The 14,033-nt window shown below is 35.4% G+C and overlaps 1 protein-coding gene across 9 annotated transcripts in view; it reads right to left on the bottom strand.

Annotated features, from left to right (window-relative positions):
• The window catches only part of FAM184A (family with sequence similarity 184 member A), a 119,803-nt gene that overhangs the window by 30,499 nt on the left and 75,271 nt on the right, over positions 1 to 14,033 (bottom strand). For 6 of the 9 annotated variants that reach the window (XR_014311977.1, XM_082731425.1, XM_082731419.1 and 3 more), the window contains exons 8-10: positions 13,469 to 13,590; positions 12,650 to 12,800; positions 894 to 935 (exon numbers count right to left, since the gene is read on the bottom strand). Coding sequence is in view for 7 of the 9 variants with exons in the window: in XM_082731425.1 (XP_082587551.1) it covers positions 894 to 935; positions 12,650 to 12,800; positions 13,469 to 13,590 (315 nt within the window). In the remaining 2 variants the exon portion in view is untranslated. The remainder of the gene's footprint in view (positions 1 to 893; positions 936 to 12,649; positions 12,801 to 13,468; positions 13,591 to 14,033) is intronic. The other 3 variants (XR_014311976.1, XM_082731420.1, XM_082731423.1) reach the window with 1 other exon arrangement.

Here is a 14,033-nt window from a genome sequence, read left to right as displayed (position 1 = left end):
GATTCTCTTAAGACAAAAGTTGGCAAGCTGTAGTCTGTTTTTATAAATAAAGTGCTACTGGAACATGGCCACCCAGATTCACTTGCATATTGTCTACGGCCACTTTCATCCTACCACAGCAGAGTCAGTAGCTGCCAGAGAAACTGTGTGGCCCACACTGCCAAAAGTAAGTACCATCTGGCCCTTTATAGAAAATGTCTGCAGACCTCTGCCCTTGGATATCAAGAAAAATATTCAAGGATGTTCAGCTCTGTTATTTTTAAAGAACAACTTTGGGTATGGTAAAAATAAATCTCATTTTTTTCTCTTCATATTACATATGAAGATTTTAAATGTGTGTTTACATTGGAATATTACTTTGAAGTTTAATTTCTACATATTTAAGAACAATAGCTTTGCCAATTCATAGAAAAGGGATTTGCTTCATTTCACTTAAATCTCTTAATAATTACAACATCAAAATGTAAATTATGTTGGGAAATCACATGAACCTTCTCAACTAACACCTGTTTGATACTACTTTCTTAAAAAAATAGTTCAACAAAAGAAAAGCAAACATACATTTATTTGCATTGTTACAACAGTCAACTAGTTTATAGTTTTCAAAAATATTTTTAAAGTAAACTTTAAATAATGAATTTTTATTCATGAGAGGTAAAATCTTGCTTGGCTCTGTAATAAAAATATACTCATTAATACAATGTGGTAGATGTATGCACATACACAAACAAATGGCTGAAAGCTTTTGTAACCCATATACAAAACATGACTTACTGAATGCAGAAGTGTATTTTTTATATCATAAGTTAAAGCTTTAAAGCAGTGATGATATTTATGCAAAATCAAAAGTGCAACATGCCCTTGTGTACAAACTGTAAGTGCCGCTCACTTACATTGTTGATAGATTTATGCAAAGCTTCACCCAGAGAGTGCCGCTAGGAAGAAAAAAAATCAAAGGAATAAAGGGAAAACATTCAGAAATCAACTAAGTGAAAGAAAGAGGGATATAAAAGGGAGAGTAAAACACAGGACATTATTTATATAATATGCTCAAGAAAAAATAAATTGAAAACAGTTCTGAGAAAGGAATTAGACAAAATAAAAAAAAAACAAGACACACAATCTAAAATTATCTGTAGTCCCTTAAAACAGTAGCTGATGTTTGTGGGATGGCAGACTTACCTATGCAAAATACTGAAGACCAGTGCATATAAATCAGAGTTCAGCTGAAAAGATAATGGTATTGAAGGATCTAGAAGAAATATTACTGTTCTAAGTTGCTCCCAGAAATCTAAAGCTTTATCCTCAGTACTGATATAGAATGCTCATGATAGATTTCTCAAGAGAAATGAGCAGATGAGAACTCAAACACTAACTTTATTGTCTGCATAATTTGGAGGCCAAATATTTAATCATTAAAAATATATGAATATTTAATAATACTCTGATTTTATGCTTGGGGGAAAGAAAGAAGAGATGCCTCTATAATCCTATTTTCTAGGATATATTCGGCAAAATTGTTTATGTTCTGGGTTCATTTTTCAGAAGTTCATTGCAATTTTGAGTAATATAAAACAACTGGAAAAACCCACACCCTCTCTTTTCCCCAAATATGGGGGAAAATGTGATTTCACTTTTAATTGCCTCATTTTTTTTTTTTGCTTCCCCAAAATAGAAAATAGTATTTTAAAGCTATATTAGTAATTTAAGTAGAAAAGTTCCTGTGAAATAATTTTTGCTTTGGGCATTAATCAAACTTTCAGACAGAAAATAATCCTTTTTTCATAATGTGATTATTCCTTGGTGTATTAGAAACTAAAACTTGTTATCTGGTAAATAATTTTTTACTAATAATTTAGACTAATACAAGATGTAACTTAAGATATAGTATACTAGAGTTATAAAAATAATTTGAGAGAAAAGATTAATTTCTACCTGGTTATTCTATAGGTTCTCAATTTAAAGTTTCTCATACATACTACATAAAATTATGTAATGCATAATGTACATTTTATATATACATACACTTTTTCTTTTATATATATTAGTTATATTAATTCTATTTGCTTTCTCATACTTAATATTCTTTATATACTAATAAAACACTTCTCCAGACTTTATAAAATGTATGAAAACCTAAGGGATTTTTAGTTGTGTTTTTTTGTTTTTGTTTTACCTCTTTGTATTTCTCAGAACTGATGTCCTTGTACTAGAAGTTAATTTAAAATGTATGGCATTTACTTATGAGGCAGATTTTATTTTTCACTCTTTAAGTAAGGTATCATCAGACAAAAATATGTGTGTTACTTAGGATGCCTGAGCTAACTAATAAAAACGAGGCTAATATGACAGATCATAAAGTGGCATGCAGGTCTTCCCTTAGGAATTCTTGATCTTAGATTTAAAACAACAGAAGTATATTAAAACACTTGGAATCTAAACTCACAGGGGCACTGCCTCCATTAACTCACTGTTACAAGCTATGGAAATAGCTAAACCAAAAGAAACAGTACTTGAGTGGTGACCTGGGGTGACTCACATCACAGACCTGGCTGTGCCAGTGGGGAAATGCACTAGCACTATGGGGTCATGACCCTTATTGGTTAATATATAAATGAAGTAAGATTTTTTTCATTTAGGAAGATCTTTATTGGAGTACTACTAAATCGCAGGAAATATCTTAAGTAGATACAGAGTGATATAGAGAGTTGAATAAGACAATAAAACAAATATACAAAAAACAATTAAAAAATAAAGAAATAGTTGATTAAAAACTATGATGGGAAAAAAGATTGCTTTGATAGAAAAATGACTAGAAGTGATACTGGGTTAATCATAAGAAAACGTCTGTAGGAAGGAGTGACATTTCAACTTGGAATCAGTGAGAAAGCCAGCCATGAAATGTGATGATCCTATGATCCTGGGTAAAGTGTAACCAGGCAAAAGGATTCGCGAGCACAAAGACCTTGAGGTAGAAGTGAGCTGGGAGTGAGTGGATGTGTGTGTGTGTGTGTGTGTGTGTGTGTGTGTGTGTGTTGGGGGGGGAAGGTTTGTAAGGATGACATGAGATGGGTGATTTTTGCAGGGGCCAGATGGCTTATGGTCTTATAGGTCCATGAAAACAAAAAGCCTAATTCAATGAAGTATCTTGAGAGCATTTTAAGGAGGGGAACGGCAAGATCTGATTAGTCATAAAAGATTACTTTGAGTGCTCTGAAGAAAAGTGAAGGGAGACTATGAAAATGGTGGCTTGGCCTACTGTTTACTACGGGCGATGGAAGCAGATGAAGCTGGGGTGTTCCGGAGGCGGAATAAACAGGATTGAAGGATAACATGAGAGAGAAAGGAAAGAGAGATATCAAGGAGGATTCTTCAGTTTTTGTTTTGGTAAAATGAGCAGTGCCAAGAAGTGAAGATGATGGGTTGGGGGATGGTGAGTAGGAATCAGTATTTGAGTCAGACATGCGGAATTTGAGATGCCTGTTAACCTGCCATGTGATTCTGAGTTCAGGTGAAGATATCAAGGCTGGAGATTTAACTTTGGAAGTCACTAACATTTGGATGGTATGTATGCCACAACTCTAGATGGGATCCCCTAAGTTGAAAGAATACTTGCTGAACTAAAAATCTGTATGCAAAAATACTACTTGGCAAGCATTCTGTATGAGCAAGATCCATGTTAGTAAAAACCGATGCGCTATATAATAGTCAATTTGTTTCAAAACATCTTAAACTAGTCAGTTTCCAAAATGAGTGAAAAGGGCCTCAGCACATCCCCTTCAACTGACAGCGCTCAGATACCTCAACATAGAAGGCTTACTGAATGTGTTTCAGGACTTTTTTTTTTTTTTTTTAAGATTTTATTTATTTATGAGAGAGAGAGGGAGCACGAGCGAGCCCAGGCAGACAGAGTGGCAGGCAGAGGCAGAGGGAGAAGCAGGCTCCCTGCCGAGCAAGGAGCCCGATGTGGGACTCGATCCCAGGATGCTGGGATCATGACCAGAGACAAAGGTAGCTGCTTAACCAACTCAGCCACCCAGGCGTCCCTGTTTCAGGACTTTTCTTGAAGGATGAATATAATCAGACTTTCACATAAGTGAGAAAGCTAACTAAAAAAGTTGCTGCACTTAATTAGAAATTTAGAGCTTTGTTTAGAAGAAACCATGCTTTTAGGAGTCATCTCACTGTTCTAAACTTGAGTTTATTCATTTAGAAAATAGCACAAAGTTTTACATGTTTGCAATTTGTAAACATATCAGTATATACATATTGAAATCCATTGAATTACCAGCTTTTGGAGAACAAAGACTATGTCTTATTCAGAGTTTGTATCCGAAGTCCCTAATGGTATGTGGCAAAAAGTAAATAGGTCAATAAAGGCTTATTTCAAAACTACATGAATGATACGAACTTTTATTTAGGCTTTGCTGCTCCCTACCTTACTTTTCCTCTCCCCCATAATAACAGAAGCAGCAAAGAAAAAAGTTCAGTTAAAAAGAAAAAAAGTTATTTAGAAAAAATACATACATCGGTATTATGTAGAAATTCTGTAGACAAGGCCAATAGATTCTAAGACTTAGAAATGTATCCCCAGAGAAATGAACGAATGAGTATACCAAATATACTAAATATTTGTCCAGAAAATATTAATTTGAACAAAGATTGCCTAGAGGGAAAAATATTCATTGAATGCACCTAACTTGTCCCAGTATAGTCTATTCTCCATAGTGTAACCAGAGTTCTGAAATTGTAACATTTGGATATTTCACACTCCTGATTAAAAGCTTTCAATAGCTCCTCACTGCTCTGTAGACCAAGTCCTAGCAAACCCCCAAGTTATCCAATCTCCCCAACCTCCTGGCTCTCTGCTCTCTAAGCAAAGGTATTTGGGGGCTGCCTGAAGGCCTTGCACATATATCCCCTTCTGCTCAGAATGTTATCTCCTCTTCTTAGCCTGACTCCTGCTTCTCTTTCAGGTCCTAGGTAAAGGATCCCACAGTCAAATAAACCTTCCCCAAATTCTCATACTGTGTTTGGTCCCCAGGGTACACACGCTGTGTACCACAGTTGTAATGAGTTAATGTGTCAAACTATTATTTCTATTTGTCTTCCTTTCTAGATTATAAGCAATGAAAAGGCAGAGATCGTTATGACTCCATTATGGGTTTAGCACACTACATGTCAAATCGGAAGCACTAAATTTTTGACAAATGTCAAATGCCATCAACAGAATAAAATTCTCATTACTAACATAAGAAATGTCATTTATCAAATGTTTAATTTCCTTGAAATAATATTATACTGATCTTATATTGCAATTAAGGTAAAATATGTTAAAGCTTAATAAAATGTTCTAAAATTCAATTTAATATATAATGGCGATTTTTAAAAAGATTTTATTTATTTGAAAGAGACAGACACAGCAAGAGAGGAGTGGGAGTGAGAGAGGGAGAAGCAGGCTTCCCACTGAGCAAGGAGCCCGATGTGGGGCTTGATCCCAGTACTTTGGGATCATGACCTGAGCTAAAGACAACCACTTAACAACTGAGCCATCCAGTTGCCCCTATAATATGGTAATTTCTTAAAGCAAATTATGTAGTCTTTTTAAAGTATTAATTACAAGGTTTTCTAATATCTACAGAAAAGTAACCAACAAACCTAAGTTTTAGAAGTGAAAAATCACAATTTAAATAATTCTCCTAAAGACAAAAAAATTCATGAATAATTGTTCAATATTTAAACTAAAGTAGTAATAACAGGCATATAATAAATGAAATTAAGGTGAAGACAAACTAATATGTTAGATAATTCTTTTTTAAAATTTTTTATAAACATATAATGTATTTTTATCCCCAGGGGTACAGGTCTGTGAATCGCCAGGTTTACACACTTCACAGCACTCACCATAGCACATACCCTCCCCAATGTCCATAATCCCACCCCCTTCTCCCAAACCTCCTTCCCCCAGCAACCCTCAGTTTGTTTTGTGAGATTAAGAGTCACTTATGGTTTGTCTCCCTCCCAATCCCACCTTGTTTCATTCATTCTTCTACCCCCTTAACCCCCTGTGTTGCATATGTTAGATAATTCCTAATGCTTTTCTCAGAGATTTTTTAAAATAACTTTATAATCATATACCCAGTGAACCCTTTCATATCCCCAATGCTTTTTTTTAGTATTTTGTCATTTGAAATTAGGAATATGCTAAGTTGATTTGTTACTACAATGGTATCTTAATGTTTGTAGGTCTTTTTCAGGTGTGTTCTGGGTCTTACTACCTCTGAAGGCACAAACTGTTGCCTACAGTATTTTGCAGAACAGATATATACTTAGTACACATTAATAATTCCCCAGTATCTTAAGCATCTCTTTTTAAAGCCAGTGTAGATATCACTGTTCTATCTCTTCACTCTCTTCTCTAAAAGGTACCAATTTAAGAACTGGATAAACTTAGTCTAAAAAAGGAAAATTTAAATTTTAAATAAATTTAGAAAACAATTTAGTGCTGTTAATCTTGGGAGAAAATCTCAAGAGCAGGAACACTAACAATATTAAATCTGATAAAAGAAGATAAAATACAGTTAAAGTAAAATATCATTAAATTTTTTTGACTGAAGATAATTTAAAAACAAACTTCCAAATTTACTGAGGAAAATGCTGCATATTAACTTTGAATCCAAGAACTGAAGTAAGAAGAATAATGGGTGTTGGCTGGTTTTTCATGGACTTTAATCCCATTCTACTGACTGTAATTCCCACTCTCTGTTCTAGCTGCTTTCTCTCTTTCTCCATATATTATTTCCCCTCAGTCTTTCTGCTTTTTCTTTGACTTCTCTTTTCCTTTCTCCAGTCATCTCTTTTCCCAGGGCTGAGGCTGGATCTCTGATGTTTGCTGTATATAGTTTCTTGTTCTCCTAATTTCTACAGAGATGATTCAGAACTGGAGGTCAGCTTCATTGATCTCCAGTCACTGCTCAGGACTCTGTCAAGGTCTTTAAGTTAGCTGGGAAGAGCTGATTATTCCAGCTCACTTTCTAATCCCTTTACCTCCGAATGTATCTATCCTTCCGTTAAAAAGTATTATTGTTATTCTTTTAAAACAAACATAAAAACTGATGTACATATCATCTTCTTTCAGTAGGCACAAATGCAATTTCTAAAGAGAATTCCTTCCTTCCTAACATCAAACTTAAGTTAAGAGATGGAGATAGCAGAATGAGTACTGCACCAAATTTAACCCAAATTTTTGTGACCTAAATAGTGTAGGCCAGTGTTATTGAATAGAATTGTAAATGAGAGCCATGTGTGTAATCTAAAAAGTTTTTAGTAGCGTATGTTTTTAAAAGATTTTTAGTTATATATTTTACCCAATATATCCAAAACATTATCATCTCAACATGTAATTATAGCTTATAAATATATTAGTGAGACACTCCATCTACATTTCGTACTATTTGAAACCCAGCAGACATTTTACAGTGACATCTCAATTTGGATGAATCTCATTTCAAGTGCTCAATGGTCATATGTGGCTAGTAGCTATCACCTTGGACAGGACTGGTCTAGAAATCAGAACACAGTCTGCAACAGCCTGAAGAGGCTGGCTTCTCAGCTGCTCTTGACCAACAGCACTTATTTTAATCTCTGTTGCTTACTCATGACATTGCCCTTTCCAAATGAGTGCGAAAAATTCTAAAATCTCCTGTGATGAAGAATCAGTATGTCTAAAACCAAACTTACCATCTCGTCACCCCACTTGCCCTCAGTTAAGTGGTTCATGACCTCCCTGTCTCAGATAATGCTCTTTTTTGATTATTCTGGCTTTAAATCCTGAGGTAACTTTAACATTTCTTTCTCCTTTAGCAAAGTATTCCATCAAATCCCGTGATTTGTTCCTTTATAGTTTTTCTTGTAGTTTCAGTGAAATAAACTTAATTTAGGTCCTAAATGGGTAGAATTATTTGTACTTCATGTATTTGACAACTTTGTCTTCAGTCACTATGCCTCAGTTTTCATACATTCCATTCAACAACTATTGAGTGCTTACTATATTCCAGGCAGTTTAAGCAGCTGGGTATGCAAATGTGAACAGTACACACAGAGATCCATCTTTCACGGAACTACATTCTAATGGGGAAAAGAATCAGTATGAGGCTATGTAGAAATACATGCTTTGAAGAAACACAAAGCAGAATAAGAGGACACAGAGTGATGGAGGGTGCTATTTTAGAGGAGGCGGCTAGGGAAGATCTTTTTGAAGAGTTAGGATTGAGCAGAGAATTGAACAAAGTAAACAAAGTAACAAGCCATGAAGATCTGGGGAAAGTGGATTCCATGTGGAGGGACTGGGAGGTGCAAAAGCCCTGCGATAGATTAAGTTTGGTGTGTGTGTGTGTGTGTATGCCAGAAACTCCTTGTCTTCCAGTAGGATTACAGAAAAGGAAGGGAAGAAGTGACAGGAGATGATGTTGGCAGGGGAAAAATCATAAGGCTACTACAGGCCACAGTAAAAGTGTGGACTATAACCTAAATGTAAAAGGTTTGAAGCAGGAGAGTAACATGATTCAACTTAATATTTTAAGGGCATCACTCTGGCTGGTTGAGAAACAATATGAAGGTGGCAAGAGAAGAAGCAGTTCCATCTGCAGCGTGGGAGAGAACTGCAAGTAGCTTGGATAGGGTGATAGTGGAAATGGGCAGATCCTGGGTGTACTTTGAAGGCAGAGCAGCAGGAAGTGCTGATGGACCAGCTGCACGTTGTGACAGAGAGAAGGCTGAGCAGTATAGACGGAGGGCAGTGTCTAGGAGGAGCAGTCTAGCTTAGGTTGAGGGGTGATGGTTGGGTGCATGATGTATATTCAAGAGTTCTGTTCAGACACTTTGGATTATCTGAGATGTCTCCATTTCAACCTCACTTCAATATCACAGCCATATTAAGCTGTGATAAAACTAAACTAAGCTAAACTAAAATAAAATAAAAATTTCAACATGTTAGTCTCCTATCCATAACCTTACTGAGTGAATTCTCAACTCCTATGATTAGAAGCAAAAATTTTTCACAATGACCTATCTCCCCAACTGCCCCACCTCATTTTTCTGTATTCCTCATAATGCCTGGATTATGAGTATATTCAATAAATGTCAAATGAATGAGAACATTTATGTTCATCCTTTACCCTATTTGAAAGTCACACTGAAGTTGATCTCTTTAATAAAATTTTTCCCAATCACATTGGCTGTGTCACTCTTTTTCTACTCTATACTCCCACCCAGTGGTATATTGGTAAGTACGTAATAGCTCTCTGAAAAATAAAGCCCTGTTGTGCAACAAGTACTGGTACTGTGGTGTAAATACTCCCACCATCATGACTTCTGGCCACCAACATGTCCCAGAATATGGAGCTGAGAAAGCCTGCACACAATCAGGGCTATGTGAGCTGGCCGGAGCCAGAGCCAGCACTTCACTGTTCCTAGAGTACAAACTGTCCAGACCATTTATGGTCACTCATGCAGAGGGATTTTTTTTTTTTTTTTAAGATTTTATTTATTTGACAGAGAGAGATCACAAGTAGGCAGAGGCAGGCAGAGAGAGAGGAAGTGAAGCAGGCTCCCCACCAAGGAGAGAGCCCGATGCGGGACTCGATCCCAGGACTCTGGGATCATGACCTGAGCTGAAAGCAGAGGCTTTAAACCACTGAGCCACCCAGGCGTCCCATGCAGAGGGATTTTTACTGCAGGTAAAATCCTATCAGATTGCAAATAATGTGGAGGCTAAAAACTGTGTTACATACATACACAGTGGCTAACCAGCTAAATAACCTTTGGGGCCTCAAAGTTCAAAATGAGGAGTCAGACCCAAACTCCAGAGTCCCACAGTTCTATATGTGAATGTTGTATGTCTCCCAAATTGCTCAGTCCACTGCTCTGAATGCGGGAATTAGAATATTAAGTCATAAGACCAGACCCAAAATAAAATTTGCCTTGAAAAAGGTGAAATAAAGGAATATATGATATTTTAGGATCATAAACAGAAAATATAATCACAGAGCACTCTGTATACTTGCTTTTCTTTAGACAGAGTTGAAGAGTAAAAATGTAGTTCTTTTGCTCTAAAGGAATTCAAAGATATACTGGTTAGCCCAGGAAGTGTACCTAGTTTTGGACGAAGGGGTAGTCATTAGACAGAAAAAAAGAACACAATGAAACATTTAAGGAAAACTAAAAATATGAAGTTAGACTCTGATCAGAGCACAGAATAAAAATAACAGCTTTGGGAAATTTTGATAAAATAAAGAACATCTGTTTGAAGAAAAATGAAACTGTTGTGCCTTTCTTTGCCCATTTCTTGATAGGGAAGTTTAAATCAAATTTAACTTTCAAGAGATTAAGGTCACATGAAAGATAAATTATTTCTTCTTTGCTCTAAGCAGAATGAAATACAAGTAAACCAAAGCACAAAAATAGACGTGTTCAGTTTAGTCAGAAATAGTTAAAATCTGTGAAAACACAGATCCTCTGATACTTTTCACAATACAGGTTTCTGCCTAAAGCCTGGCTGTTCCAATTTTGTTCTCCACTCTTACTCCTTAAATGACCCAAAGTCCAAGGTAGATCTGTTTTCTCTAAGGGCAGAGGAATGCTGGCAGTGCTAGGAACAAGGGGATGAATGAGGCCAGTAGTAGCAGTAAATAGAATGAGATGGTTGTAGGGCTTGGAGCTGGGGGAAGACAGCATGAGGACCAGGACTCAGGAGTCAGGCAAGTGCAAAGTAGGAGAGCAGGTACAGCACTCTGGCTCTAGGAATCCATCCACAATATCAAGAAAACAAGATCCAAAGGGCCAAGAAGGATGGAGGGGGTTTTGTCCATAACAATGTTCCATTAAAAAGACTGCTAGTCCTGCTGGAAGTTTAGGTCTTCTGACGTACTTAGAAAGAGTGCAACTTTGATCACATAATGCCCACTTTCACTTCAGTGTGGAATCATTTGTTCAACAGTTTTCCTAATTTTCTTCAGGTACAGAAGATCCTGAGGTGTAACAGCTATTTGCCAGTTTATCTATGGGAATGTGTAAGTCTCCTGGGTTTTCAAAGTGGGGAGAGGGGAAGATATTGTCATTTTGGAAATGGGACTGATGGCATAGAGCAGAACAGAATAGCTTCATCTTTGGAGACAATTCCTGCTTATACTTATATGTACAGTTAAACTGCTTTGAAAATTGATCAAAAATTATTTCTGTAAAGTTGGCAAAATTGGAACTATTATGTAATAAATTACTTTACGACAAAGAACTAAAATAATAAGCAAAACATGTTCTCTCAGGAATAATCAATGCAAATAGTTACTAAAAAAAAAAAGAAAAAATATCAGAGAAGCATGGATGAAATCTGATAATTTATTATAAGAGAGATTACATGAGGAATGAAATAATTTAATAGAAAATAAGTGGGAGAATTTGTAGGTCCTCTTTAGAGTGCCAAGTTCAGCCAAAAAATGTCTATGTCAATACTATGTGATTAAAAAACAAGGCAGACTTTCAGGGGTGTTTTTCATCTTTATCATACAACTGAACTAATCTTTTTAAGTATAGAACATCATAGTAGAGTAGGACCTCTCTACCCCAAGAAAATATGTCCTTTTAGGTCTCTGAATAAGAATGTAAAATAAGTATACAGAAGGTAACCAATAATCAATGTGAATCTGGTGCCCAACCTCTAGTGAGAGTGGTTTTCTTTTTACTTTTGTCTGAATTTCAAAGGTTTCAAAAATTCATGTATATATACTTTCTTTTCAGGGTAACATTAACTATTATGAAAGGCCAGACACAAATCGGCAGGCCCCAAGTACTCTTGAAAGATACTGCATATATGTACCCTCTGTAATAAGTTATCTTACAGAAAGCCTATCCTGTTTATTTTGAAATTCATCATGATCACAAATAGAAAGATAATAGTAGATTTCTCACACTAAATTACAGAGCTGCTTCTTGTCTAAGTTCTGCACTTGTTTATCAACTAGTGACTCATGCAGTCAGTCTTATTTAATAACGGGCTTTGCAGAAGAGTGCTAAGAACTCAAAATTTAGAAGTTGTGTAAATGAGTGAAAATTCTTTTAATTATAGTGAACATGGACATAAGTGAACCTGACATAAGAAGACACATTTAGGATGTAAGACAAACTTAGAAATATCACTACCTTTTGTTTTGATAAACACTGTGAAGTGTAACAGGCAACACCCTTTTGCTGAGAAAGAAGTAAATTGCTCACTTCTAGTATGGCTTTAGACAATCAGGATGCATTTAATAAATTTTACCTTCTGGGGCCCAACTGATAGCTAATGGCTTTTATACTTTCAAAATATGGGTAACTTTTCTATTTAAAAATCTCTATAATGTGTTCAGTTGAAATATTAAACCAAAAACCTATAAATTCTTCTCAGAATTTAGGACTGCATATGAACATTATTTAATACAAAGTTTTTGCAAGTTAATGAATATACCTCCTTGATTTTATACATTCTTAAAATTTAAAATTTGCCCTATGAAAAATAACATAATACAGTGAATCAACACACAATGTTTTATAATGTTTTCCTGGCTACAGAATGTCAAGGAAAATGAACCTTCAGAATGTAAAGACTATTAATTACCTGGTTTAAGAGATCTTCTACTTTCTTCTGCCATGAATCTCGGGCTGCATTTTTCTCTCGCTCCTTTAACTGCAAAAGTTGAGACATGGCTGACTTTTTATCCTCTTCATGTTGAAGTCTTAACTCTTCACGAAGTTTAGAACACTCCTGTCTAAAATAAAAGGAATGCCTTTATTTTTAAAGAGAATTATTCCTCTCAGTAGCTATCATATAGTTATTCACGGGTTTTTTTTTTTTTTTTTTAAGATTTTATTTATTTGACAGAGAGAGATCACAAGTAGACAGAGAGGCAGGCAGAGAGAGAGAGGGAAGCAGGCTCCCCACTGAGCAGAGAGCCCGATGCGGGCCTCGATCCCAGGACCCTGAGATCATGACCTGAGCCGAAGGCAGCAGCTTAACCCATTGAGCCACCCAGGCGCCCATTCACGGGTTTTTTAAGTATTCAATTGATTCTCCTAAAAAGTCAACTCAGAATAAAAGTTGATTATTTTTTTGGTCAGGCTTATAGGACTGTAAGGTAAGGACTGTAAGATTTTAACTTACCTAAGATCATTTGTTCATCAGTTATTAATGGCAGAACAGGTATTAAAACAAATACATCTTCTGACTTGAGGTTAGTATTTTATAAAGAAAATAAAATCAGAAAAAGTATTGAAGCAGAAAAAGAAAATAACCATTTCTCTGTATCTAATCAGGAAAAAAATTCATTAAAAATGCTGTCACTATGATTTTAATGATAAGACAACACATACCATATAATAGAAAAACATTTTTGCACATCTATATTGATAAGATTACATTACAGAGTACAAAAAGTACCTAAGGTTTTCAGTCCATTTTATTTCTAAGTCATGGGCCATTCTGTCCACTCTGTGCTTCTCTTCCTCTTTCATGGCAGCAAGTGTTTCTTCATGCTGTTGCCTTTCTTGTTCTAGCTCACCCTGAAGAATAAAAACTTTTCAATGAAAATAAATCTTCAAAAGCAAAGTCATTGCTGGTTATTTCAAATAAGCAGAATGCTTGCATTATAACTTAAATTCCTATATCATAATAATTGATAGTGCCATCTACAATGATTACTGGAGATTTTCGGACAATACAGGGCATATATTTTATATTTTAAATGTCCTTTTGCAAGCTATGTTTCATTAAGACTTCTAATTTTACAAATCCTTTTAAATAGTTTAAAGCTAGTATAATTAATAATCTTAACTTTCCATATCATGGGTATCTATTATCTTCATATATATATATATATATATATATATATATATATATATATACACACACACACACACACAAAATTACATAGATAGATATCTTATTCAAATTCACTCAAATTTATAAACAAAGGTCTGCTATTTACTCAGAACCGAAGCATTAT

This window comes from Mustela nivalis, assembly GCF_964662115.1.
Source record: "Mustela nivalis genome assembly, chromosome: 5".
In the NCBI taxonomy this organism is placed as follows: domain Eukaryota; kingdom Metazoa; phylum Chordata; class Mammalia; order Carnivora; family Mustelidae; genus Mustela; species Mustela nivalis.
Note: the sequence above shows the minus strand (reverse complement) of the source record. Positions and strands in the feature narration are given on the sequence as shown.